The sequence below is a fragment of the Thalassophryne amazonica genome, chromosome 13 (assembly GCF_902500255.1).
Source record: "Thalassophryne amazonica chromosome 13, fThaAma1.1, whole genome shotgun sequence".
Taxonomy (NCBI): Eukaryota; Metazoa; Chordata; class Actinopteri; order Batrachoidiformes; family Batrachoididae; genus Thalassophryne; species Thalassophryne amazonica.
The window spans coordinates 61,731,787-61,757,691 of NC_047115.1; the positions used below are offsets into that span (position 1 = coordinate 61,731,787).

The 25,905-nt window shown below is 39.4% G+C and overlaps 1 protein-coding gene across 2 annotated transcripts in view; it reads left to right on the forward strand.

The window, feature by feature from the left end:
• The window catches only part of zmp:0000000755 (phosphofurin acidic cluster sorting protein 2), a 141,373-nt gene that overhangs the window by 112,191 nt on the left and 3,277 nt on the right, over positions 1-25,905 (forward strand). Inside the window, exons 15-24 of one of the 2 annotated variants that reach the window (XM_034184556.1) lie at positions 1,951-2,057; positions 3,277-3,431; positions 3,544-3,654; positions 14,518-14,620; positions 18,303-18,335; positions 19,745-19,787; positions 21,719-21,761; positions 21,867-22,005; positions 23,183-23,406; positions 25,515-25,628. In XM_034184556.1, coding sequence (XP_034040447.1) covers positions 1,951-2,057; positions 3,277-3,431; positions 3,544-3,654; positions 14,518-14,620; positions 18,303-18,335; positions 19,745-19,787; positions 21,719-21,761; positions 21,867-22,005; positions 23,183-23,406; positions 25,515-25,628 — 1,072 coding nt within the window. The remainder of the gene's footprint in view (positions 1-1,950; positions 2,058-3,276; positions 3,432-3,543; positions 3,655-14,517; positions 14,621-18,302; positions 18,336-19,744; positions 19,788-21,718; positions 21,762-21,866; positions 22,006-23,182; positions 23,407-25,514; positions 25,629-25,905) is intronic. The other variant, XM_034184557.1, reaches the window with a different exon arrangement.

The following is a 25,905-nucleotide window of genomic DNA, read 5'->3' on the forward strand; positions in this document are numbered from 1 at the left end:
CTGCAGAGCTAAGTGAATGTCTTTACAAGTTCAACGCTTTTGATGTATACAGATAAACTTCTGATAACCAAGCCAGAGAAGTCATTAAAAGCCTGGATTTTAGTCTTGATTACAACCCCTGGCAAAAATTACGGAATCACCGGCCTCTGAGGATGTTCATTCAGTTGTTTAATTTTGTAGAAAAAAAAGCAGATCACAGACATGACACAAAACTAAAGTCATTTCAAATGGCAACTTTCTGGCTTTAAGAAACACTATAAGAAATCAGGAAAAAAAATTGTGGCAGTCAGTAATGGTTACTTTTTTAGACCAAGCAGAGGGAAAAAAATATGGAATCACTCAATTCTGAGGAAAAAATTATGGAATCATGAAAAACAAAAGAACGCTCTAACACATCACTAGTATTTTGTTGCACCACCTCTGGCTTTTATAACAGCTTGCAGTCTCTGAGGCATGGACTTAATGAGTGACAAACAGTACTCTTCATCAATCTGGCTCCAACTTTCTCTGATTGCTGTTGCCAGATCAGCTTTGCAGGTTGGAGCCTTGTCATGGACCATTTTCTTCAACTTCCACCAAAGATTTTCAATTGGATTAAGATCCGGACTATTTCATTACTATATCATCACCTTGCCCAATGCAGATTCGAGATTCATCACTGAATATGACTTTCATCCAGTCATCCACAGTCCACGATTGCTTTTCCTTAGCCCATTGTAACCTTGTTTTTTTCTGTTTAGGTGTTAATGATGGCTTTTGTTTAGCTTTTCTGTATGTAAATCCCATTTCCTTTAGGCGGTTTCTTACAGTTTGGTCACAGACGTTGACTCCAGTTTCCTCCCATTCGTTCCTCATTTGTTTTGTTGTGCATTTTCGATTTTTGAGACATATTGCTGTAAGTTTTCTGTCTTGACGCTTTGATGTCTTCCTTGGTCTACCAGTATGTTTGCCTTTAACAACCTTCCCATGTTGTTTGTAATTGGTCCAGAGTTTAGACACAGCTGACTGTGAACAACCAACATCTTTTGCAACATTGCGTGATGATTGCGTCACCCTCTTTTAAGAGTTTGATAATCCTCTCCTTTGTTTCAATTGACATCTCTCGTGTTGGAGCCATGATTCATGTCAGTCCACTTGGTGCAACAGCTCTCCAAGGTGTGATCACTCCTTTTTAGATGCAGACTAACGAGCAGATCTGATTTGATGCAGGTGTTAGTTTTGGGGATGAAAATTTACAGGGTGATTTCATAATTTATTCCTCAGAATTGAGTGAGTCCATATTTTTTTCCCTCTGCTTGGTCTAAAAAAGTAACCGTTACTGACTGCCAGAATTTTTTTTTCCTGATTTCTTATAGTGTTTAAGGCCAGAAAGTTGCCATTTGAAATGACTTTAGTTTTGTGTCATCTGTGATCTGCTTTTTTTCTACAAAATTAAACAACTGAATGAACATCCTCCGAGGCCGGTGATTCCATAATTATTGCCAGGGGTTGTAAAAACAATTGCAAATCCAGACACTCTGATTCCTCACTCAGCTTCTGAAGAGCTGGAATCACAGTATCCTTTGATTCTACAAAGATTACAGCACCCTCAGTAAACCTATTCTCACCAACAAAAGCACCTAAGCCGCTTGTTACCACAACCCAACCCAACACCCAGTCCATGCAAGCGTTGACCAGTGTAGGAGATAGAACACATCCCTAAAGACCACCAGTCTTCACTGGGAAGAACTCGGGGTCTCTGCTGGTGAAGATGTCCAGCACCTTTTGGGATTCCCAAGGAGTTGCTAGACATCAGGTAGCAACATTGCAGTTATTATTTGTTTTTGTTTGTTTTTTTTTTTAGTGAGTGGACACTGTAGCACCACAGTAGCACATCCTGCTTTTCCCAGAGTATTCAGCACCACCTCCTGGTGTATCTCTATGAACTCATCCTCATGTGTTTCTGTGCAGTATGTCGCAGAGTTGCTCCATAACCAGGGCCAGCCCATTGTGTCCACCTGCTCTACTGCTGATGTTCAGGCTGCATTCAACACCATCGTCACTCGCATCCAGAGATTGTGAGTCACTTCACAAATAAATACACAAACTCTTTCAACAGAAAATTTGATCTTGCATCTTGCTGTCTTAATGTATTCCTTACTAAGTATTTCTGTTTGTTGTGGCTTGTTGCCAGACAGTTTCAGAGCACTTTCTCACTTGGAGCTGATGTGCATTCTGTCTGTGAGCACATGTCCTTTTTGCCGTAAAAACAGAAGTTAAACTGCCTGCGCTCTTGTCCATCTGCTCTGCAGCCATTCCCTGTGGAAGTCATGTCAGTTGAAGATGAAAATGTGTCAATCCATTGTGCCATTTCTAATAAATGTTCATTTCGCTGAGCAATATGTTTGTCTCTCTTGATATCCCTCCAGGTTGGGCGATGTTATGTGCAGCTATACACACACCTCTGATATTGCAAAAATCCCTGTATCAGGGTTTTTTTGTTTGTTTGTTTTTGTTTCTTTTTCATGTTCTGAGTGAACATGATGAGGTCTTTCTTACCCCTAAATAATTGGTTTAATCCATTCCTTATTGAAACGTCTTAATTTTTTTTCCGGAATGGATTACCTACATTAATTTATTTTACATAATTTAAGGATTTCATGCATTTTTTTTTTTTTTTAGCTGTGACTTTTATAATTAATGCACAAGCTGTTTATGTTAGCTGCATTTGTGGTTAGTGGATAATGTTGTCTCTCCAAGTCATGGAGACAGTTTCTTCAGTCACATTTTGTAGTGGTATTGTGCTCCATGCAGCATGAAATGTTTTGCAGATCTTCTGATATTTATTTCTATATATATTTTATGTTATGGTTTAAAAACAAGTAGCCATCACATCTCATCATTTGTAGTAAATGTCTGTGCACTGTACAGTTGGATAGATTTATATGCTTACAGCAGAAAATTTTGTTTTTAGGTTTTTTTTGTTTGTTTGTTTTGTATTTACTCTAGTTTGATGAATTGTTCCAGCCTTACTGTTTGTATAAATTCATTCCGCTTGCACAGCTTTTCTATTTCATTTTTAATGCTGTCCACTCTCGAGTTGAGATTAAAGAGTTGCAGATATCTGCATTTACCTTTTATGACAAATTGTATTAATTTACACACATTAAAGTTGGGATGGGATCAATTTTAGGTATGGCCCTTTTAGACAAGATTTTTAATTTTTTCAAATCCTCAATGACACATATCTCACATAATTTAGAATATTTTTAACTCTTTATTCCTTCTTTTTTTCAGCTGTAATTGTAACGCACAGACCCCACCAACAATGAAGGTGGCAGTGGCAGGTGACCAGAGCTACCTCAGCACCGTCCTGAGGTTTTTTGTTGAACAGTTAGCTAACAAGACACCAGACTGGCTCAGCTACATACGCTTCTTGGTCATCCCAATTGGTAAGTAAACAAGTTTTCCAATAAAGTTTTAATTGAAATTCATTTCCAGCCTCCCTTGCCATATATGTTTAACTTTGTGTAATACATAAAATTTTTATGCTTTCATGTGCAGGTTCTCATCCTCTGGCCAAGTATGTGGCCTCATTTGACAGCAGATTCAACAGCATCTTTATGGACACTGCATGGAGGGAGCTGTTCTGCAGGACAGAACGGCCCACTTCAGGTATGTTGTCTTGCAGCTAATCAAGAATAGTTAAATGTGATATTAACTGGCTGAAATTCGGGTCAGAAACATGCACTGGAGTTGAGTCCTTACATTCATCACACTATGGAACCCCCATGGTCCCTGATTCTCACTGCCACATATACGAGGGCTGTCCGTAAAGTATAGGTCCTTTTTATTTTTTTCAAAAACTATATGGATTTCATTCATATGTTTTTACGTCAGACATGCTTGAACCCTCGTGCGCATGCGTGAGTTTTTCCACGCCTGTTGGTGACGTCATTCGCCTGTGAGCACTCCTTGTGGGAGGAGTCATCCAGCCCCTCGTCGGAATTCCTTTGTCTGAGAAGTTGCTGAGAGACTGGCGCTTTGTTTGATCAAAATTTTTTCTAAACCTGTGAGACACATCGAAGTGGACATGGTTCGAAAAATTAAGCTGGTTTTCAGTGAAAATTTTAACAGCTGATGCGAGATTTTGAGGTGATTCTGTCGCTTTAAGGACTTTTCACGGTGCGAGACGTCGCGCAGCACTCTCAGGCAGCGTCATCAGCCTGTTTCAAGCTTAAAACCTCCACATTTCAGGCTCTATTGATCCAGGACGTCGTGAGAGAACAGAGATGTTTCAGAAGAAGTCGGTTTCAGCATTTTATCCAGATATTCCACTGTTAAAGGAGATTTTTTTAATGAAAGACGTGCGGACGGGTCCGCGCGTCGGGACGCAGCCGACGTTGCGCGGCGGCACAGGAAAAACACCTCCATGTTGATAACCATTTGTTAAAATCCAGTTGGCTTTTGATGGCTTTCAGTGGAGTGAGTATATGAGAAATTGTTTATCAGCTGGAGATGTTCCAACTTGTCCTTAAGGCTTCCAGCAGAGGTGTTTTTCCTGTGACGGAGCATCGCGGCGGCTGCGAGCCGACGCTGCAATCCGCCTGCACGTCTTTCATTAAAAAAATCTCCTTTAACAGTGGAATATCCGGATAAAATGCTGAAACCGACTTCTTCTGAAACTTCTCTGTTCTCTCACGACGTCCTGGATCAACAGAGCCTGAAATGTGGAGGTTTTAAGCTTGAAACAGGCTGATGACGCTGCCTGAGAGCGCTGCGCAACGTCTCGCACCGTGAAAAGTCCTTAAAGCGACAGAATCACCTCAAAATCTCTCATCAGCTGTTAAAATTTTCACTGAAAACCAGCTTAATTTTTCGAACCATGTCCATTTCGATGTGTCTCACAGGTTTAGAAAAAATTTTGATCAAACAAAGCGCCAGTCTCTCAGCAACTTCTCAGACAAAGGAATTCCGACGAGGGGCTGGACGACTCCTCCCACAAGGAGTGCTCACAGGCGAATTACGTCACCGACAGGCGTGGAAAAACTCACGCATGCGCACGAGGGTTCAAGCATGTCTGACGTAAAAACATATGAATGAAATCCATATAGTTTTTGAAAAAAATAAAAAGGACCTATACTTTACGGACAGACCTCGTATGTACTTGCGTACCGCCATTGAGGGTGCACTACTTGTTTTTGCCTGAATTTTACAAGACTGGCCGGCAAATGCATTCATAATCTGTGACGTATTCAGACAAAAATACATCAAGCACGTCTAAATAAGATTGGACAAGCCTAAACAAAGTAGTTACTATGAATACAGTCCATCCGGAAAGTATTCAGAGCAGTTCACTTTTTCCACAATTTATATTACAGCCTTATTCCAAAATGAAGTAAATTCATTTTTTTTCCCTGTACAGTGCATACTTTCCGGATACACTTTATATACTCAACATTAAAGGCCTAATTGAATTGAATTGAATTGAATTGAAACACATCGGTGTCCTGCACATTTTAGTTCTCTCATGTTACCACACAGAGCCGTGTAGAATATCGTTCTGCTGTCCAGTGCTGCTCCAGGTTCCACATGGCTTTGTATGTAAACAAAGTCCTTATCTCCTTTTGAATAGTTCCAAATTCTGTGAGTTCCATGACGGTCAATAAACATCCGAAAGCCATCATCACGTTTGTGTTGCTTGATTCTTTCATTTGTAAATCCACTGTCAATAAGCAGGTAAGCATACACCGCACAGATGGCTAGTAGCCATTTCAAGTTCTGTGTCCACATCACAGCTGTCTGCCCTTCATCACCCACTGTTGCTTTTTCCCCCAACTTTTCGTGGTCAGACTTCTCCAAAATCGGATAAACTTGTGCGGCTTTCTCCATGGGACTCGCCACCTCCTGACGTAGTTTTCATCTGCAGGGAGCACTCCATACAGCGAGAGATTTTTGTTTTTTCCAACTGTGGGGCCATCATATTGCTGAGATTTTCATGCATCCCCATGACGACAGACTTGGAGATAACACAGGAAAGTAACAGGAAATACAACCCCAATTCCAGTGAAGTTGGGGCATTGTGTAAAATGTAAATTAAAAACAGAACACAATGATTTGCAAATCCTCTTCAACCTATATTCAATTGAATACACTACAAAGACAAGATATTTAATGTTCAAACTGATTAACTTTGTTTTTGTGCAAATATTTGCTCATTTTGAAATGGATGCCTGCAACACGTTTCAAAAAAGCTGGGACAGTGGAATGTTTACCACTGTGTTACATCACTTATCCTTCTAACAACAGTCAATAAGCATTTGGGAACTGAGGACACTAATTGTTGAATCTTGTAGGTGGAATTCTTTCCATTCTTGCTTGATGTACGACTTCAGTTGTTCAACAGTCCGGGGGTCTCTGTTGTATTTTGCACTACATAATGCACCAGACATTTTCAATGGGCGACAGGTCTGGACTGCAGGACAGTCTAGTACCCGCACTCTTACTACGAAGCCACGCTGTTGTAACACGTGCAGAATGTGGCTTGGCATTACCTTTCTGAAATAAGCAGGGACGTCCCAGAAAAAGACGTTGCTTGGATGGCAGCATGTGTTGCTCCAAAACCTGGATGTACCTTTCGTCATTGATGGTGCCATCACAGATGTGTAAGTTGCCCATGCCATGGGCACTAACACAACCCCATACCATCACAGATGCTGGCTTTTGAACTTTGCGCTGGTAACAATCTGGATGTTTTTTTTCCAGAGGACACAACGTCCATGATTTCCAAAAAATACTTTGAAATGTAGACTCATCTGACCACAGCGCGCTTTTCCACTTTGTTTCTGTCCATTTCAAATGAGCTCTGGCCCAGAGAAGGCGGTGGCGTTTCTGGATGCTGTTGATGTATAGCTTTCGCTTTGCATGGTACAGTTTTAACTTGCACTTGTACATGTAGCAACGAACTGTGTGAACTGACAATGGTTTTCTGATGTGTTCCTGAGTCCATGCTGTAAGATCCTTTACACAATGATGTCGGTTTTTAATGCAGTGCCACCTGAGGGATCGAAGGTCACGGGCATTCAATGTTGGTTTTTCGGCCTTGTCGCTTATGTGTAGAAAGTTCTCCAGATTCTCTGAATCTTCTGATTATATTATGGACTGTAGATGATGGAATCCCTAAAGTCCTTGCAATTGAATGTTGAGAAACCTTGTTCTTATACTGTTGGACTTTTTTTTTCACGCAGTTGTTCACAAAGTAGTGATCCTCACCCCATCTTTGCTTGTGAATGGTTGAGTTTTTGGGGGATGCTCCTTTTATACCCAGTCATGACATTCAGCTTTTTCCAATTAACCTGTTCACCTGTGGAATGTTCCAGACAGGTTTTCTTTGAGCATTCATCAACTTTCCCAGTCTTTTGTTGCCCCTGCCCCAGCTTTTTTGAAATGTGTTGCAGGCATCCATTTCAAAATGAGCAAATATTTGCACAAAAACAAAAAAAAACATATATCAGTTTGAACATTAAATATCTTGTCTTTGTATTCAGTTGAATATAGGCTGAAGAGGATTTGAAAATCTTTGTATTCTGTTTTTATTTACATTTCACAGAACATCCCAACTTCATTGGAATTGGGGTTGTAAACACTCTAATTGGTTGCAAAATAAAGAACCGCTGCACAGGCAGTGCTCAGTGAAAGTCATCATTATTACCGTAAGTGTGTTGATCAACAAAAAAATAACTAGTTGGTGATGAAGCAGTTAATTCTGGGTTTATTTTTCCTATATGTGGGAGGAAGAATTGACAACCACCCAAGCAGCTCACCACTTCAACCCCACTTCCCAAAATTAACATTTATCCACTGCAGCCAGGTGGTATGTGGGCATCTCCTTGGCTTGTTATCATTTCTGGGGTCCTTAGCACTGAAATAACTCCGTGTTGAAACCACTCAGTTGACACAAAGTCGTTGCAGTAGTACTCAATGATTCTCCAGAGATATCACTTACCAAAGACATCCAGTTGTTAACTTAGGTCACTTGTTAGTGTCCTTGTCTCACAATCATAAATTATGGAAGCATCAGGACTCTCAAGACTTGAACTTTCATTCTCCTGCAAACTGAGATATCAGCATCGCCAGCCATCTCTGTCCAGTGACTTCATGACTACATGAAGCTTTTCCCAGCCATCTGTCTGTGTCAGAGGCTGAGCACCCTCTCTGCTGAGACAAGTGAATCTCAAAACAAGTTCAAGACTTTAACTACAAATACACTTCTGATGGCTTAGTCCAGGAAGTAATTAAATGCTTTGTTTTTTGTCTTGATCAAGGCCAATCACAAACGCACACAGTCTGACTTCTAAACTGCCACAATCACTACATCCATCATCCACAATAGCTAAGCTAAGCTAAGGCTTGTTTTTTTAATAATCTGAGGTAAAATTTGAGGATTTGAGGGGGTGGGTTATTTCTGTTACGTATGTCACAAAGGTGTTAAAGTGTTCCTGCCACGCCATGACGTTTTTACATATTCTTGAAGAATAAAAAAAGCTGTTTCCACATGTTGTCTTTGCTTTTTTTTTACCATAAAATTACACTGAACAAGCATTTAGACGTTTGTTACCATCTGAGAATTTGAATTTACCGCCTCCGAGTTGACATACTTTTTCGCTGCGACGAATGTGACGTCATTCGAGTAAATGTGTCGCAGCTCGGCTGTGTTTACCAATACAGCAGACATGGACAGCGAAGGCATAGTGTGCGATTATAGCAAAGATTTAAGTGACATATCGATTGTTTTTGATGAAGATATTAACGGTGTAAATAATGAGTGGCTCCAAACCGTGTATGTTCCAGCCGAACGCGACAGAAAGAGGATGAAGCGCAGCTGTCAGCAGCAGCGTTGAGGAGGACGACACAATGGTTTGTTCAGTCACCACCTTTTCTTATAAATGATCATTTATTCCTGGCACGGTGTGTTTGTGTATGAAAAAATTATTTCAGCAGCCCAGCGTGCTTAAATTCAGGAGTTTGTTCTAAAATCACTGAAAATAAAGTTTCTGTACATTCTGTATATATTTAATCATTTAGAAGTCAGTTTCTTGTGATTGCTAATTCTTCACTTTTTATTCAAAGCAAATGATTGCAAATCTTTATCTGAAAAGCTGTACATGGGATGGGGGGAAAAGATTTCTAAATAAAAGAAAATTTTACTTCTATGTCTGTCAAATTTTATCAGGCATAATATTGTAGAAAAATGTTTATGCTAAATGGAGACTTACCTGTCTAAAATACACAGAACATCTGTAATCAAAAATTGTATCACATCTAATCTACTTTGAATGAACAAAAAAACAGGCTGTTCAGTTTACATGCATATGCATATTTGGAAAACACAAAAATGTCAATGTTCTGTTTTTTTTCAGGTGTTCATGGGAATACAGTCAGCTGATGCCACTCGTGATCGAGTCTCCTCATCAAATCAATCAATCAAACTTTATTTATAGAGCACTTTTCATACAATTAAATGCAACACAGAGTGGTTCACAAAGTAAAAACGGTACCGTTGAACTATCGACCCAAGTAAAAACATCAACCCACAAAAATCCACGTCATACACACCACCGCTCACCACACACACACACACACACGCACTTTAAAAGAATAAGAGAATAAAAGGCAATAACAGTTTAAACAAGATAATAAAAATAAACATTAATTAAAAGCTAAACTAAAAAGATAAGTCTTGAGCCTATTTTTAAAAACCTGAACATTCTCTGCAGCCCTGAGCCCCTCCGGCTGACTATTCCAAAGACGAGGACCGTAAAACTGAAAAGACGCCTCGCCATGAGTGTGTGTTCTAACTTTGGGAATGACTAACAGTCTGCTGCCAGAGGAGCGCAGAGTGCGTGAGGGTTCATATGGTAAAAGCAATTCTGAAAGATAAGAAGGGCCAAGACCATTAAGACATTTAAAAACCATTAAACGAACCTTAAAATCAATCCTAAAAGACACAGGGAGCCAATGCAGCGATTTTAAAACTGGTGTAATATGCTCCCGCTTTGTAGTCCTTGTCAGAACACGAGCTGCAGAATTTTGCAAGAGTTGGAGGCCAGATATATTCTTCTTAGGAAGACCAGAAAGCAGGGCATTACAATAGTCAATACAACTGGTGACAAAAGCATGCATCAGCATCTCCGTGTTGGCTCGAGAGAGAATGGGGCGGACTCTGGCAATGTTCTTAAGATGGTAAAAACCTATTTTAGTAATATGTTTAATGTGTGGAATAAAAGTCAGCTCAGAGTCTAAAATTACACCCACGTTTCTCACTTGTGGAGATGAATTAAAAGAAACTGACTGAAGTTTTGGTAAAAGTTTCATTCTCAGGGCCTCAGGACCAATAACTAAAACTTCGGTTTTGTCCTGGTTGAGATGGAGAAAGTTTTCTGCCATCCAGGATTCGATATCTAAGATACAGTTAAAAAGTGTGTCCACTGGTCTTGTGTCATCAGGAGACACAGAGACATACAGCTGTGTATCATCTGCATCATATCAGGGTCAGCTTTGCAGGTAAGTTGTCTATGTTATCTCAATAACACCCTAACTTTCAAACAGTATTTTGTTATGTATATAAGCTATATTTTTTTTTTTTTTTACTTCTGTTTTAGGAGTTTGGTGGCAACCCTTCATTTTAATGAAAATGCAGGGAAACAACAAAAGCAGACAAAGCAAGAGAGACCAAGGTTCAGAATATACTTTCCTTAGTGGAAAAGAGGAGGATTCACAGTGAGAAAGTTAGCCACAACAGAATATTTGTATATTTTTATATAGCATGATAAAATTAATAAAAATACAATTTCACATAAGTTTCGCATTGTTTCATTCAAATGAGAAGTGTTTTACAATTTGTTAAATAACAGTTTATTCGGTCTATATGAGTAACAGCAAAAGAGGTTCTTCAGATCTGCAAAACACCAAACCGACCAGAAATCCCCACCAATGATCCTCATCCACTGAGCAGCCAACGTGAACGGATGAAGCTGAGGCTGATGCTGCCAAGCGGACCAGGTACCACCGATGAGCCCGACCCCTCACTCCAGAGGAGGAAACTGGAAGCCAGTGTAGTCGGATGATGGTGATGGAAAAGTACTCCTTATTTTGAATAAGGACAAGCTGGTAGTGGCACCCTTTTGTGCCTTCCCAAGTGTCCCCAGCACAACCGCACAAATTGCCGATATGCGATATGATGATACTTTATGCAACAAAAAATAGCATGAATTTAATGTTCAAAACAGCAGTTCATTCTTTTTGTATTTGAATATTTTTTTTACTTTTTTCTATAAACCATGTAAATGAAACTTTCTATTTCATGTGCTGACTCGTACTGTGGAGCATCATGTAGGCATAGTGTGCCACTCTGAGGACATCTGCATCCAAACACAATCGAGAAACTAGCCAGCTGTGTGACACATTGAGGATTTTCACCACCACGTTGCATCTCTGTCAGGACTGCAGAAATTTCCCTGCAACAGCGAGACTCTATCACAAGTGGCATCAGCTGACTGTGTTCACATGAGCACCTGAAAAAAAACAAAACAAAACATTGACATTTTTGTGTTTTCCAAATATACATATGCATGTAAACTGAACAGCCTGTTTTTTGTTCAGATGTCTGTTCATTCAAAGTAGATTAGATGTGATACAATTTATGATTACAGATATTCTGTATGTATATTTTAGACAGGTAAGTCTCCATTTAGCATAAACATTTTTCTACAATATTATGCCTGATAAAATTTGACAACAGACATAGAAGTCAAATTTTCTTTTATTTAGAAATGTTTCCCCCCATCCCATGTGGGTCTACAGCTTTTCAGATAAAGATTTGCAATCACTTACTTTGAATAAAAAGTGAAGAATTAGCAATCACAAGAAACTGACTTATAAATGAATAAATATATACAGAAACTTTATTTTCAGTGATTTTAGAACAAACTCCTGAATTTAAGCACGCTGTGCTGCTAACTTTTTTCATACACAAACACGCCGTGCCGGGAATAAATGATCATTTATAAGAAAAGGTGGTGAGTGAACAAACCATTCTGTGTCGTCCTCCTCAACGCTGCTGCTGTCAGCTGCGCTTCATCCTCTTTCTGTCAAGTTCGACTGGAACATACACGGTTTGGAGCCGCTCATTATTTACACTGTTAATATCTTCATCGAAACTTCTGCATCTTCTTCAAAAACAATCGATATGTCACTTAATCTTTGCTATAATCATGCCCTATGCCTTCGCTGTCCGTGTCTGCTGTATTGGTAAACAAAGCCGCGCTGTGACACATTTACTCGAATGACGTCACATCCGTCGCAGCGAAAAAGTAGGTCGAGGCGGTAAATTTGAATTCTCAGATGGGTAACGAAACGTCTAAATCCTTGTTCAGTGTAATTTTATGGTAAATAAAGACAACATGTGGAAAAAGCTTTTTTTTTTTTCTTCAAGAATATGTAAAAATGTCATGGCGTGGCAGGGACACTTTAAACAAGCTGTGTCAGTCATAAATTCTGCTTAAATCAGGAGAATATCTGAAAACACTCATAGAATTGTGGGACTTTGGAGATGCTAAACATTAAATATCAAACATTTGAAAATGTAAGACATAAAAACTGATCTGGCACAATATGACCCCTTTAATAAGAATTTTACTGGATCTAAGACTATTTCATTTTTAAATCTGCTCATTGAATATTAAAGTCTGGATGAAAAACATAATGAATCAAGCATTTTGAGACAGTTTTAAACCCATAAGAGCTCTGTCTGGGTTTCAGTTAATGATCATTAAAGATGAACTGGCAGTTCACACACAAAACTTCCACATTTCAGACATAAGAATAACAGTTATTTAAAGCAATTTACTTTGGTATGAAAAGTATTTTACCTGCATGTGTTGCTAAGCAAGAGGAAACATTAAAGAAGTGCTTTTGGTCCTCATGTTGGAGAACAAGATGAAGTTAATCTGTGTGGTATGGATGTACTGATAGCCTTAGCACTATTTAAAAAAAAAAAAAAGTTTTTTTTTTTTTCCCGAGGCACACTGAACACACCAGTACAGCTTCGTGTTGTGTTTTGAATACGGACGAAAGCCTGAAAGTACATTTCTACCACAACAAACATGCAGGTCCACGAGAATTGCATCAGGCGGGTGGAAGACGTTTTTGCTGCACCTAAAACATTTAACTCAGGCGTTTGGAGATAATTTGGCTTTTTTTTTTTTCTTTTTTTTTTAAAGATGGGAAAGTTAACAAGATGGAGGTCATTTGTAAAGAATGCCGTGGCCGCTGCTGCTCTCCCTAACTTAGATTCCTCTGAGGTAAATTGTAAACAGGGCTCCAGCTAACTGGTGAGAAAAGTATGTCAAATTACGTTTGCCAAGGCAGTACTCTGTCAGAGTGACTCACTTTAAGTCACCCATTGAGAGTGATGATGTTTTTACTGTAATGTTTAAGTTCTGACAGTGATCAAACAGGTTCCAGATATGAGGGAACCGATTCCTGTTCCTTAATGTTTAATCTGGTAAATTTGCTGCTTATAAGGAGTAAAATCCTCTGCCTCTAGTAGAATCAGAAGAATACCATAGTACCATACTGAATTGCAGCTTCTTATTTTCTTTTTAAATTCTTGGTATAATTTCTTTGTATCATGTTGAATCGCATCATATAACACCAAATCGCATTGTATCACATTGTGAGGAATTGAATCACCATCAAATACGTATCAAATCCCATCAAATTGGGAACGGGGTGAATCGTATCACATCATATTGTCATGCATCGCTATATGTACTGTATCGCTGGTAGTGTATCAAGCTACGTATCAAATCGTTGTCAGTGATGAGATTCACGTGCCTGGTTTATATGATAAGAGCCTAAACAATTTAGAAATTCATTAACACAGTAAATTACCATAAAAAATACTTAACAGGAAATGAAAGGGTTGAGTGCTTCAAAAAAGTGTTGAGGTCTAAGGTTCTAAAAACATTTTGGACTCACGCCATTCCAACTCATTATAGAAACTTTGCACAATTTATTACCACCCTTCAAAAATGTCAGCTACCTATTTTATAAACACCTACCTCATCGAGAGCCATTGGATCCCCGCAGGGAGTGAGTGAGTGAGTGTGTGTGTGTGTGTGTGTGTGTGTGTTGAAAAATTGAAATTGAATTTAGTACTGAATAACAGCCATGGGTCAAAACGAATCAAAAATTAAAATGAGTCCATTTTGGTCAATGTTATGTATTTTGTATGGGCCGCATGCTGTGTGTTTCACACACTTTATCTTTTGTGTTATATGCCTGATTTCCACTCACATGATTAAAATAAATAAATAAATAAATAAAATAATTGAACCCTAATATAAAAGATTAATGCAGTGCCTTCTTGCAATCGACTGTGTGAAAATTGTTTGCATCCATTTTGTGTTGCATCTTGTTCACGAGACTTAGAGCAGGAGGGTGCAGATTGTTTACCACTGTCTCTGCTCCGTGCAGATAACATCGACGTAGCAGGACGAGTTGTTCAATATCTGGCTGGTGCTAGTGTTTCTCACCAGTTCCCCATCTCAGAGGCCATGCTCACCTACAAACAGAAGAGGTAAAGTAACTGTAATTGTCTCATTGTGAGCATGCTATGGATGTTTGTGCTTTTGTATGCCTGTATGCTTTATACTTCTGTTTTTGTTCATTTAACTATTTATTTATTTATGGTTCCCAGTTGAACTCATCTACAAGTTAGGACATAAATGTTGACTGAATTCATAAAATCATAGAATAATGTCATGCTCAGATGATCTTACAATACATCTTCCATTATGAATTAAGGCAATACCAGAATTAAATATACAGTCTACGTCAAAATTTAATGTTACAATTAAAATGTATTTGACAAAATACAGTTATAAATGACAGACTACTATCTTTGTGCATTCATGCACAAAGATAAATGTAGTTGAAGCGACAGGTTTCCATAGTTTGTTTAAAACACAATTTTTTTTTCCCCAACTGCACACATTTAATGCTGCCAAATAAATAGTTTGTCATTTGGAATACTTTATTACCATTGTTACTTTCTTATCATTTAAACTTCATTAAAACTTTATTTCAGTTTTTATTCACTGTTTCAGACTTTCAGTGGGCAAAAATGCACCAAGTTGACTCAATCTGTAAACGGTAACAAAAATTGCTAAAAAAAAGTCCACAAATATAAGTTCATCTTAGACCGTCCTGAATGGCTAATTTGCATAATTATGGATTCATTGGTGCAAAATAGGTGGTACTGTAGAAGTTGAACTACAAATACATGTCAGTTAGTGTCGATTCCATGTCAGTGCTTCATCCACCTATCTGGGTCCTTTAACAAGGCCTTTCATCTGCATTATATCAGTCCAGTTTCAGTTCACTTTATTTATATAGCGAGAATCACAAGGTAACCCTTCCCAGGGTGCTTCACAGCAGTAAGGTCCAGCAAAGCAGACAAGACTCCGGTGGGGGGGCATCAGCTTTGACCATATTAACAATAACAAAATTAGCAATATTAACAATAACATATTGTGGGATCCATATTAACAATAACAAAATTAACAAAGCACAACAAAGAATTGTCAAATATGCAAAACCAAAACAGAAACCTGTCCGTATAGTAAAATGTCCATTGGGCATTGTGACCCACAGTCCATCACAAATGGCTCTGTTCAGTTTCCAGAGATTTTGACACCACATGCTCACAGACCAACTGTAAATGGGTACCAGCCTTGGCTGAAGAAGTAACCTTAATGATCTGGCATCCCGTCCACTCTGTTGGGCCTCAAGGGTCTTTATAGGACATACTTTTTGATTCAGTGCACCTACCTGTATAATCAGGGCTGCCTTGTGTTTAACACCGCTGTTCCACAAGGCACCTTTCTATTACGATCGCCCATGATTCAAAAAAGTACAAAAACTGGATGAAATGGCTTACTCTGGCATGTGTCCTACAGTCTGGGTTATAAAGTGCAGACCTGACAACTCACCTGAAAACGAAAGTAAGGAGCTACCCCGGCTGCGCACCGCAACAAACGCTGCTTCTGCTTCACAGTTTTACCCTGATGTAGCTTAATCAAACACATTTCAAGCTGTAGTCATTAGGTCTACCCTGTTTAAAGACGTTCAAACAAGATTGAAGCGGTTAAGCTGACAATAAAGGTCCTCCTTCTTCTTAAGACAATGAACAATAAGTTACCATACACTAGCGACAGTTTGGCACATTGGGATGAAATTTTTGATCAGCTCAAAATTTTCACCCCAATTTCAAGTCAGGTGCCGACGATGGCTGTAACTACTCCGTATTAAAAGTTTGTTCAAGACTGATAAAGATGGATCAGGAAGTTACTATGATGCTTCAAAATGCACCCAATTTGCTAGTCTGGGTGACACTGGAAGGAATGACGCTCTGCGGAACAGTCTTATAGGTGACGGGGAAACTCAAAAGAATTAGTCTAAGGTATCAGGATTAAAACTGGATCTCTACAAGTAGGAGTCATTTCCAAAAGGTTTAAGATGCCACAAAAAATACCACAGTTTTTTCTACACAATTATAAGCATCTCTGGACCACACAGACTTTAAGGCCTCCTTCCTGAACTTTTGTTCAGGAAGGAGGCCCAAATTAAAACCTTGGGATGAATGAATGTTGATGTGATAAGTCCACTAGAACCCCATGATCACAATTAAGGAACTGGTGAAGGAGTTGTAAGAATCGGGTAGAAATGTGACATCATCCACTGAAAGAGAGTGTAAGTGGAGGAAGCAATTACACCAAAATTAACATTCAAAGCTGAATAGTAGTTTTCAGTTTATCACTAAGCCAAAAACCTTGGGCCATATCTTGACAGAAGATACAAAAGTGAGTTATGGAAAGAGTGCAAGTCCATTTAGGGCATGCCTAAGCAGACAAAGCTATTTAAGCTGTGGGATATACTGGCACAAATCTGGACACTGGGTGCCAAGGGTTTAAATTTACTCCATTCATTAAGTATGAGCATGTTGTAGCCCAAGTATAATTTCATCCAGTTAGACTGGCACCTGTCCTTCACTTTACACTGGCCTGCGCTGGGCGCACAGTGCTGTGGCTTCCAGAATGTGTATACAGGTGAAAGGATTTGTGGCATATTAGCAGGTTACTGCCAACCTACAATTGTATGTAAAAGTTTAGGCACCCCTGATGATTTCTATGATTTTCCCTTATAAATCATTCGTTGTTTGGATCAGCAGTTTTGGTTAAATATATCATATAGCAGACAAACACAGTGATATTGGAGAAGTGAAATGAAGTTTAGAGGATTTACAGAAAGTGTGCAATAATTCTTTAAACAAAATTAGGCAGGTGCATAAATTTGGGCAAATTTCACATCCAGCTCGAAAGTGATTGCCTTCTCACTATTTTCGTGCTGACAGCGCAAATGGCATCATATTTTCTAAGTGTCCAGCGAGCGGTGTTGGATGTTCATGTGTGTCACCTGGAATTTGGCTGATACCTATCGCGAGAGCGATTGAATGGGCTCTCACAGGGCACTCTGTCTTTCAGCCGCTGGTGTGTGCGAATAGGTGTAGCGACAGGTGTACGAGACCGTTAGAGGTGGCTCAGTTTTTTCACTAATGGGATGCAGTTCCTCCTTCGTATGCTAGTCGGCTTCAGTCGTGTTATGTGTGAATGGGCCTTTAAGAAACAGCACAGGCTGTTGTGTGGACATGTGCTACACTGAGGTTGTGTCTGTTGTTAAACTCACCCACAGGGAAATGGTGTTAGAAAGTGAGTTCCACATACATTAAAAAGGTGCAACTTATACTCTGGTGTGACGTATACACAATTTTTCCCTCCTCTTCACAATAAGTTTTTCAACAGAAGCAACTTGGACTTTGTAAAATATGGTACGAACAATGTCTGTAAACTTTTGACCCACTGAAAATCTGATACAGAAAATAAAAGTTAAATTAAATTTCTCATTATTTTGAATAACAACTCAACGCTTGTTCTTTTAAGGAGCTCAGTAAACATAGTATCAAGTTGAGCTTAATAGAGTGTGAGGTGACTATAAAGCTGAAGATTGTGTCTTAGATTGTTGCACACTTTGAGAATAAAATCTGTTGAATTGTATTTTCTTGTTTACGTCTTGAAATTTGACCAAATCGTTCCACTCTTGGTTAGCGTGACTTCTTACTTGTCAGGCACTGTTACATACAACCCAAAAATTAACAATGTTGCATTCCTTTTCCCCCCTTTTCTGTTTGGTTTGCATTCAAGGAAGAGAAGTTTGTATTTTGATTTTTACATCAGGTATCTGAGATTGATTTTCCCCCCCCTTCAGTTCTTCTTATTTTCTCTCCTCCATTTGCCTTGAGCTCCTTGCTGTGTCTCACATTTCCGTTTCACACTCAGTTATCACTGTAACTTCACGTTGCACTTTCCCAACTAGTGTCTTTGTTTTGGTGTGACTTTGTTTCTATCCTTTGTGTTGTTGCTGTGAAAATATGCCTAACAACCATTAAAACTAACCCAGATGTTTAAAAACTGGATTGTATGTTTGGTTTTCTGATCACACATCCAGGCCATGTTATAATGTTATTATTTATTAAGAGAGTTTTTCTGGCACTTTGATCTTTACATGATTTTATAGATGAGAGAGAGGGCAAGAGACATGCAGTATAGGTGTACCAGCTCTGGAGTCTAACTAGACACGTTGCAGACTACAGGTTCTGGTATATGGCATACACTTTGTCTACTATGACGAAGTCATAACATTGTCATAATCGTGCACCTAAATAGTACCAACTTCCAAATAGTACCAAGTGCATTTCTTAAGGTAATCATCAAACCAATTAATCTTTAGCAAGAATCTCATCTTCCTCAGGTGTGTTTTGTTTGGAAGTGTTTCTGGAGATGAACTGTGGTTGTGTCTAATAGTGAAGTGCCAGTGACGTTTGGATATGGTACATTGTGGTGGTCCTTGATCTGCTGTGTTGGGCTTGTAGGCCAAGGTAATTATTATGCAAGGCTTAATGGAAAAGGCAGCCAGGCACTACACAAGCAACTGCAATTAATACTCACGATCTAATCGTGATTGTGGACAAGTGCTTTTTAAATCTTAATAAAGCAGCAATGACACCCAAACTGATGAGGATATTGGAATTATGGTTCTGAGTCTTTTCTGCAATTGGAGCAGCAGCAGGCCCACTTCTGACATTCTTTCTTGTGGCAGAAACCTGATTTGCAGGTTCATTAAAGTATATAGAGTATATTTAGAGTATATTTGCTTCAAGATAGAATTGTTGGTTCCTGCCTGAAGTATATAGATACATTTACTTGACAAGTAACTGTTACTGATGCCTTTTCCGTTCTTTTAGGGACAAACAGTCGCCGTTGTAACAGCCAGACCCAAATGATCACAGTTAATCCCACATATGAACATGAGAGAGCTCCCTGACTTTCTTTTTTAAATGACCTGTTGTGTTTTTGGTTGTAAGGAGCAGTTCTTTCATTCATCTCATTGTAACGTGACCCTAAGATGGCACCATTCTGTTAAAGCAAGTCATGTGCCATTTCTGCTGCGATGGGACATGGTGCAGTCCATGCCAAAGCCATCAACTGTCCAGGACCATTTAGTCTTCACATGCACCAGTGGGATGTTTGTCATGCTAAATGCCAAGTTTGTGCTCAATTACAGCCTCCTCTCTCCATCTTTGCAGCCCTGATGAGGACTCGTGTCAGAAATTTGTGCCATTTGTTGGGGTAAGTCATTAATACCCACCCTCCTTAAAAAATAAAAAAATAAAAAACACAAAATTACAAAGATGCCAAACACCTTTATAAATAGTATTTGATTTTACATGTGTGGCACATTGGAAAAAAATGCTTTCAACAGGTTTCACACTCATTGAACACACTGGGAGATTTTTGGGCCAACTTATTAGACAGTGTTCTCTATGACAAATAAGGGAATGTCTTTAGGATAATGGTGTTTCGTTCTTCAGCAGAGTTCATGAGACTCTGACTTTGAGAATCAATGCCAAGGAAAATTGAAGATTTCCTGGTGGTAGATGGTGACCCAACACCTTATTTAAACACTCTGGGACTTATCGTGATGATCTGTAGCAAAGAGTCTAAAACACATAAGGCCTGATTTACGATGATCCCGTATAAGGAGTGCTAAGTTATGTGGGTATTCCAAACCTTTGCGCATTGGGTTGATGAACATTTTGTGGGTGACCTAGTAAGAATAGTTGCGCACATAACAGTGGGTGGTAACGTGAGCACAACATGAAATTCAATCAGCGACTTGCAGGCATGCGCATAATAAGACAAGCACACATTTTAACTGAAAATTTGATTTATTGAACATTTACCAAATCAAAAATGAATGTACCTTGAAAATGATTAGAAAGACACTTTCTTCAGGGTGCACTGTTGGTAAATCAGCATGCACATTTTTTGTGGGAGCTGTGGTGTTTGCACCCAGAAACCTTTCGTATATCAGGTCCATTGCTATTTACACTGTGCATTAGGGATGTGGAGATTAATCAATACAAATTGGTATCTAGATACAAACGTGAGAGGTGTGAGATGCGAGTGCATCGATTCATTTGATGGGTTGAATCGTGGGTGGATCGCTTGCTGCCTGCATGCATTGATTTTTTTTTTTTTTCAATGCACCTTGAATGCATCACGGACGGAAGCTTCAAAGTGCATTTCTAACAAACATGGAGCCCTGCGACAACAGCGACAAGCACTCAGGAAATTTTTGATGCACCGAAGACATTTAAATCAGGCATTTGGAAATACTTCGACTTTTTTTAAAAAGATGGGAAACATGACAAGACACAGGTCATTTGTAAGGAATGTCACGCTGCTAAACCTTACACTGGCAGAGAGAGCGAGAGAGCTAAGGAGGAAATAGCACAATACGGGCGGGGGGATAGTTTAGCTCTGAATGGCAGTGTGTTGCGGTGGTAGAAAGAACAAGTGGATCTTCCACACCTTTCAAAATTGTCCAGGAGCTACTTGTCCATCCCTGCAACAAGTGTTCCCTCTGAACGAGTGTTCAGCACATCAGGTATTATTGTGACAGCAGAGTGCAGTCTGCTTCTTCCTCAACATGTGGACCAACTAATATTCTTGAAAAAAAAAAACTGAAAAAAGCCACATGAAATAAACCACCAAAGTAGGTGTTAGCAGTGAGAATGGCGTTTACAGATAGATCTGTTTCAAAAGTATATTTTATTTGATTCTTTTGTTTTATGGACATTGAATATGACTCGGTGAGAGTCAGACACTCGGTGAGAGTGGGCCATCTACAGCAGCTATGACTGCCAAATAATAGTTTGCATCTTTCAAGCAATTGTAAAAGACTTAATTGTGAAAGGTTATTATTTGTATTATTCATATTAAAAATCTTAATGCTTTCTGCTTCTCAATATTTAATTAGCCTACCTGCTGAAGAGTTCATATTAGTATCTGTCTGGCAGACAGGAATATGGACATTGCACTATTGAGTAGTAGAATTTAAAGAATGTAGGAACTGAGCATTGCATCCATTTGAAACTGGGAATGACAGTTGTGTTCTGCAGCAATGCACTGTGTAAACGGACAATGGGGCTAATGATAGTTTTTCCTTTTATTTGTCACCCCTCTGTATTTATAATAGCTTTTTTTTAATCTTGCAGGTTGTCAAGGTTGGGATTGTGGAGCAGAGTTTGTCAACCTCAGGTAAAGTTTAAGACTTTTGTTTTTACTTCTAGTAGTACAAATGTTTTGTGTTGAAGTTTTGTGAGTGAGAGAGATTATTCTGCCACCACCCCCACAACTTTACAGTGGATTCAGATGATGCGATGGTGGGAAATACAAGCATCCTGGCCTCCCCAACGCCCCCATCGGCTGGTTCGTATGGGAAGGAGATTGGCGGAACACCTCCACAGTCTCCCTCCGTCTCCACCACCCTTTCCGGAGCTGGGTACCAGAAACTTTATATATTCTCACATGCATTTAAAAAGAAAAAAAACAACAATCTTGGCTCGCCAATAAGTACTGTATTTTCCGAACTATAAATCACAGTTTTGGTTTGTTTGTTTGTTTGTTTGTTTTAACTTGCTTTGCTGGTCCTATGACTTGTATTTCAAAGCAGTTTGTATGTTAAAAAATACTACATTATCATCTACGGTCACAAGAGGCACCGTCTACCTGCAATCGGGGGAGAAGGGCCTTAGTCAGGGAGGTGACCAAGAACCCGATGGTCATTCTGTTAGAGCTCCAGCATTTCTCTGTGGAGAAAGGAGAACCAATACACCATATAGCAATACACCAATCAGGCCTGTATGGTAGAGTAGCCAGATGGAAGCCACTGCTTAGTAAAAGGCACATGGCAGCCCACCTGGAGTTTGCCAAAAGGCACCTGCATTTTGTATCACCAGTTATACAGCTTCATGATGAAGTGGTATAGAGGAGGATTTTCTTAAAAAGAAGACCTGAAAGTTTAGTTACAAATTGCCAGAAGGTACATCTGAGATGCAAGCCTGGATTTGATCTGTTTTGGTGAAAGAATATCCTTCTAAAATCTAATCCACTATGAAGCTAAGAGTGGTGATGCAAAATTTGCACTGTGCACAATTTCTCCAATCACAACCACATAAGCATATAACTTCTTCAGGGTTGTCTTGGCGGCTTTCCTCGCTCTTCTCTTTCTTGCACAGTCACTCAGTATTTGAGAAATGTTTACTCCATGCAGATTTACCATAGAGTCCCATATTGTTTGTATTTCTTTGTAATTGATGTAAATAAAGTCCGAAGCATATTCAGTGGCAGCTTTACCATCAGAGAGCTTCGTCCGCAGTGACCACAAAAGACTCCAAGCTGTCATTGATGTTAAAGGGGGCAATACACAGTATTAAGATCAGGGGTATGTAAACGTTTGATCAGGGTCATTTGGGTAGTTTCTGTTTAGATGCAGTTAATTCTCCTGTGCAACATGTAGTCCGGAAAATACGTTACTCTGATACAAGCATTGCTTTTTTCCAATAGATTTTGTTCACGCTATTGTGTCATTTAAGTACTTTCTGCAAAAACAAAAGTAAAATAGACCCCTCAGCTCTGAGATGAGATGCTTTTTAAGACAGTTATGTTTGTTTTTGTAGTTCTCCGTGTTCAGGCAGTGAAGTGATGGGACTGCAGGTGGATTACTGGACATGGCAAGGCCCAGAGAAGAAGAAAGAGGGAGAGAAAAGAGACGTGGGACTGAAGAACACCTTAAAAAGTAATTTCCGTTCACTCCAGGTCAGCCGCCTGCCCTGCGGTGGGGAACTCACTGTTCCCCCCAGTATGGCAATGACTGTAGTCACCAAGGAGAAAAACAAGAAAGGTAGGCTTTCTAGAACATAATTAAGACATTTTACAAAATGTAAATTGTCCTATGTGGTGGTCAGTGTTGTGCAGAGTTGAGGTTTTCATCTTGTGTATGCGCTGTAATTGTTAATGGTGAGAGTAAAAACAAAAATAATTTCATGTGTGATCATAGATGAAAGGATTTTTCTTTCTGTCTGGCACTCAGATAAGCAGCAATAGTCACAAAAATTTTCACCATTTGAAAAAAGGAGAATAAAAATTACTCCTCGCTTGTTTGACAGCCATCAGTCCCCCATAAATGTTAGAATAAAAGACTTTAAAAAGATGTATTCAGTGTTTCACTTTTTCCACATTTTATGTTACAGCCTTATTCCAAAATGGATCAAATTCATTTGTTACTCAAAATTTAACACACAATACCCCATAATGACAATGTGAAAAAAGTTGTTTTGGTTTTTTGTTTTATTATCGCAAATGTATTAAAAAAAAAAACTAAGAAATCATTTGTACATAAGTATTCACAGCCTTTGCCATGAACCTCAAAATTGAGCTCAGGTCCATTGTGTTTCCACTGATCATCCTTGAGATGTTTCTACAGTTTAATTGGAGTCCACCTGGGGTACATTCAGTTGGCTGGACATGATTTGGAAACGCACACACCTGTCTACATATAAGGTCCCACAGTTGACAGTGTGTATTAGAGCACAAACCAAGCATGAAGTCAAAGTAATTGACTGTAGACCTCCAAGACAGAATTGTCCTGAGGCACAAATCTGGGGAAGGGTACAGAAACATTTCTGCTGTTTTGAAGGTCCCAGTGAACACAGTGGCCTCCATCATCTGTAAATGGAAGAAGTTCGGATCCACCAGGACTCTTCTTAGAGCTGACCGCCCATTTAATCTCAGCAACCGGGGTAGTCGGGGGGGCAGTTCCAGTTAGGTGGGCTCAGGGTGTCATCACTGCTTTTTGCAGATGATGTGGTCCTGTTGGCTTCTTCAGCCTGTGACCTCCAACACTCACTGGATCGGTTCACAGCTGAGTGTAAAGCGGCTGGGATGGGGATCAGCACCTCTAAATCTGAGGCCATGGTTCTCAGCAGGAAACCGATGGATTGCCAACTCTGGGTAGGGAATACGGTGTTGCCCCAAGTGAAGGAGTTCCAGTACCTAGGGGTCTTATTCACGAGCAGCATGTATCCAGGGAAAGAGCATTGATTATACACATTTAGTTTTTACTGTTTGCAGCTACAATTCTTCACCTTTCAACAGCTGGAGGAGCACTGATGTTATATTTATGTATTTTAATTTGAGTCTAAGGCAGGTTAATACACAACAGAGGACACCACCCAAATACCTGCTCAGGAAACCCTGGATTATGTTATATTTGGACTATTTACTTTCACTTCTTGATCAGTACGTGTTGTCCTTACTGACACAGATTTAACATTCACATACTATCCTATAAAACACCTGTATTTCAATAGTGGGGCCCATACGGAGACAATGTGTGTTACTCTGTTGATAAAATCCCCTGTAACAGATGGGGCATAACTCCTTTTGAGAATCCAATATTAACTGGGTGCGTCTGTGCACACAGCGATAGATTTGTCTCATCTGAAGCTGCAACTATACAAGTTTGTAGCTTCACGTGATGGTGAATCTGCCCCATGAAGAAGTCTTGGTGTTTGCACGTGTGTAGGAAACTAATGTTGTTATATTCAACAATTCACACTTGGATAAAATACACTGTTGTCATCTAAATGAATCATTGTGTTTAATTTCCTTAATTATTCTAGATTTCTCTATGACTTGATGGAAATAAATGCTTTCAAAATGTGCTTCAAAGTGCCTTACCAGTGACAGGTTGATAAAATTTGAATAAATAGAGGAACATTTACCAGCAATGTGGTACACATTTTCAGTAAAGGTTCCACATAAATAGAGGAACATTTACCAGCAGTGTGGTACACATTTTCAGTAAAGGTTCCACGTGCGTGTCCACATACAGTTTATGTGCTGTGTTGTGTATACAGTAAAGCACAGTGGACTGATGCAATGCAGATCAGAAGATTTGGCTAATAGGTGCCTTTTGATACTTAATACACATTGCTTCTCAATTTACAGTAATTTTTCTGAGCAAGAAGCCCAAGGAGAAAGAGCTGGACTCTAAGAGCCAAGTGATCGATGGCATCAGCAGGTTGATCTGCACAGCCAAGCATCAGCACACCATGCTGAGAGGTGAGGCACACCTGACGCTCTACTGGCACCTGCTGCTGAGCTCTACGACTGCAAGCAAAACTCTGGGCTGTTTACGTAAATGAAAAAATAAATAAATAAATAATGTTAACAGTTATATTCTGGAATCATAAAGTGAAAGCAAATTTGTGCAGGAATGTGGTTGAATATTTGTTCACTAACTCATCATTCAGTCTACTTAGGATGCAGAAGGCATCAGCTTCCCACATTCCAGTACCTAAAATTAAACAGAGATGAGGCATGTGTGTGTATACAAACA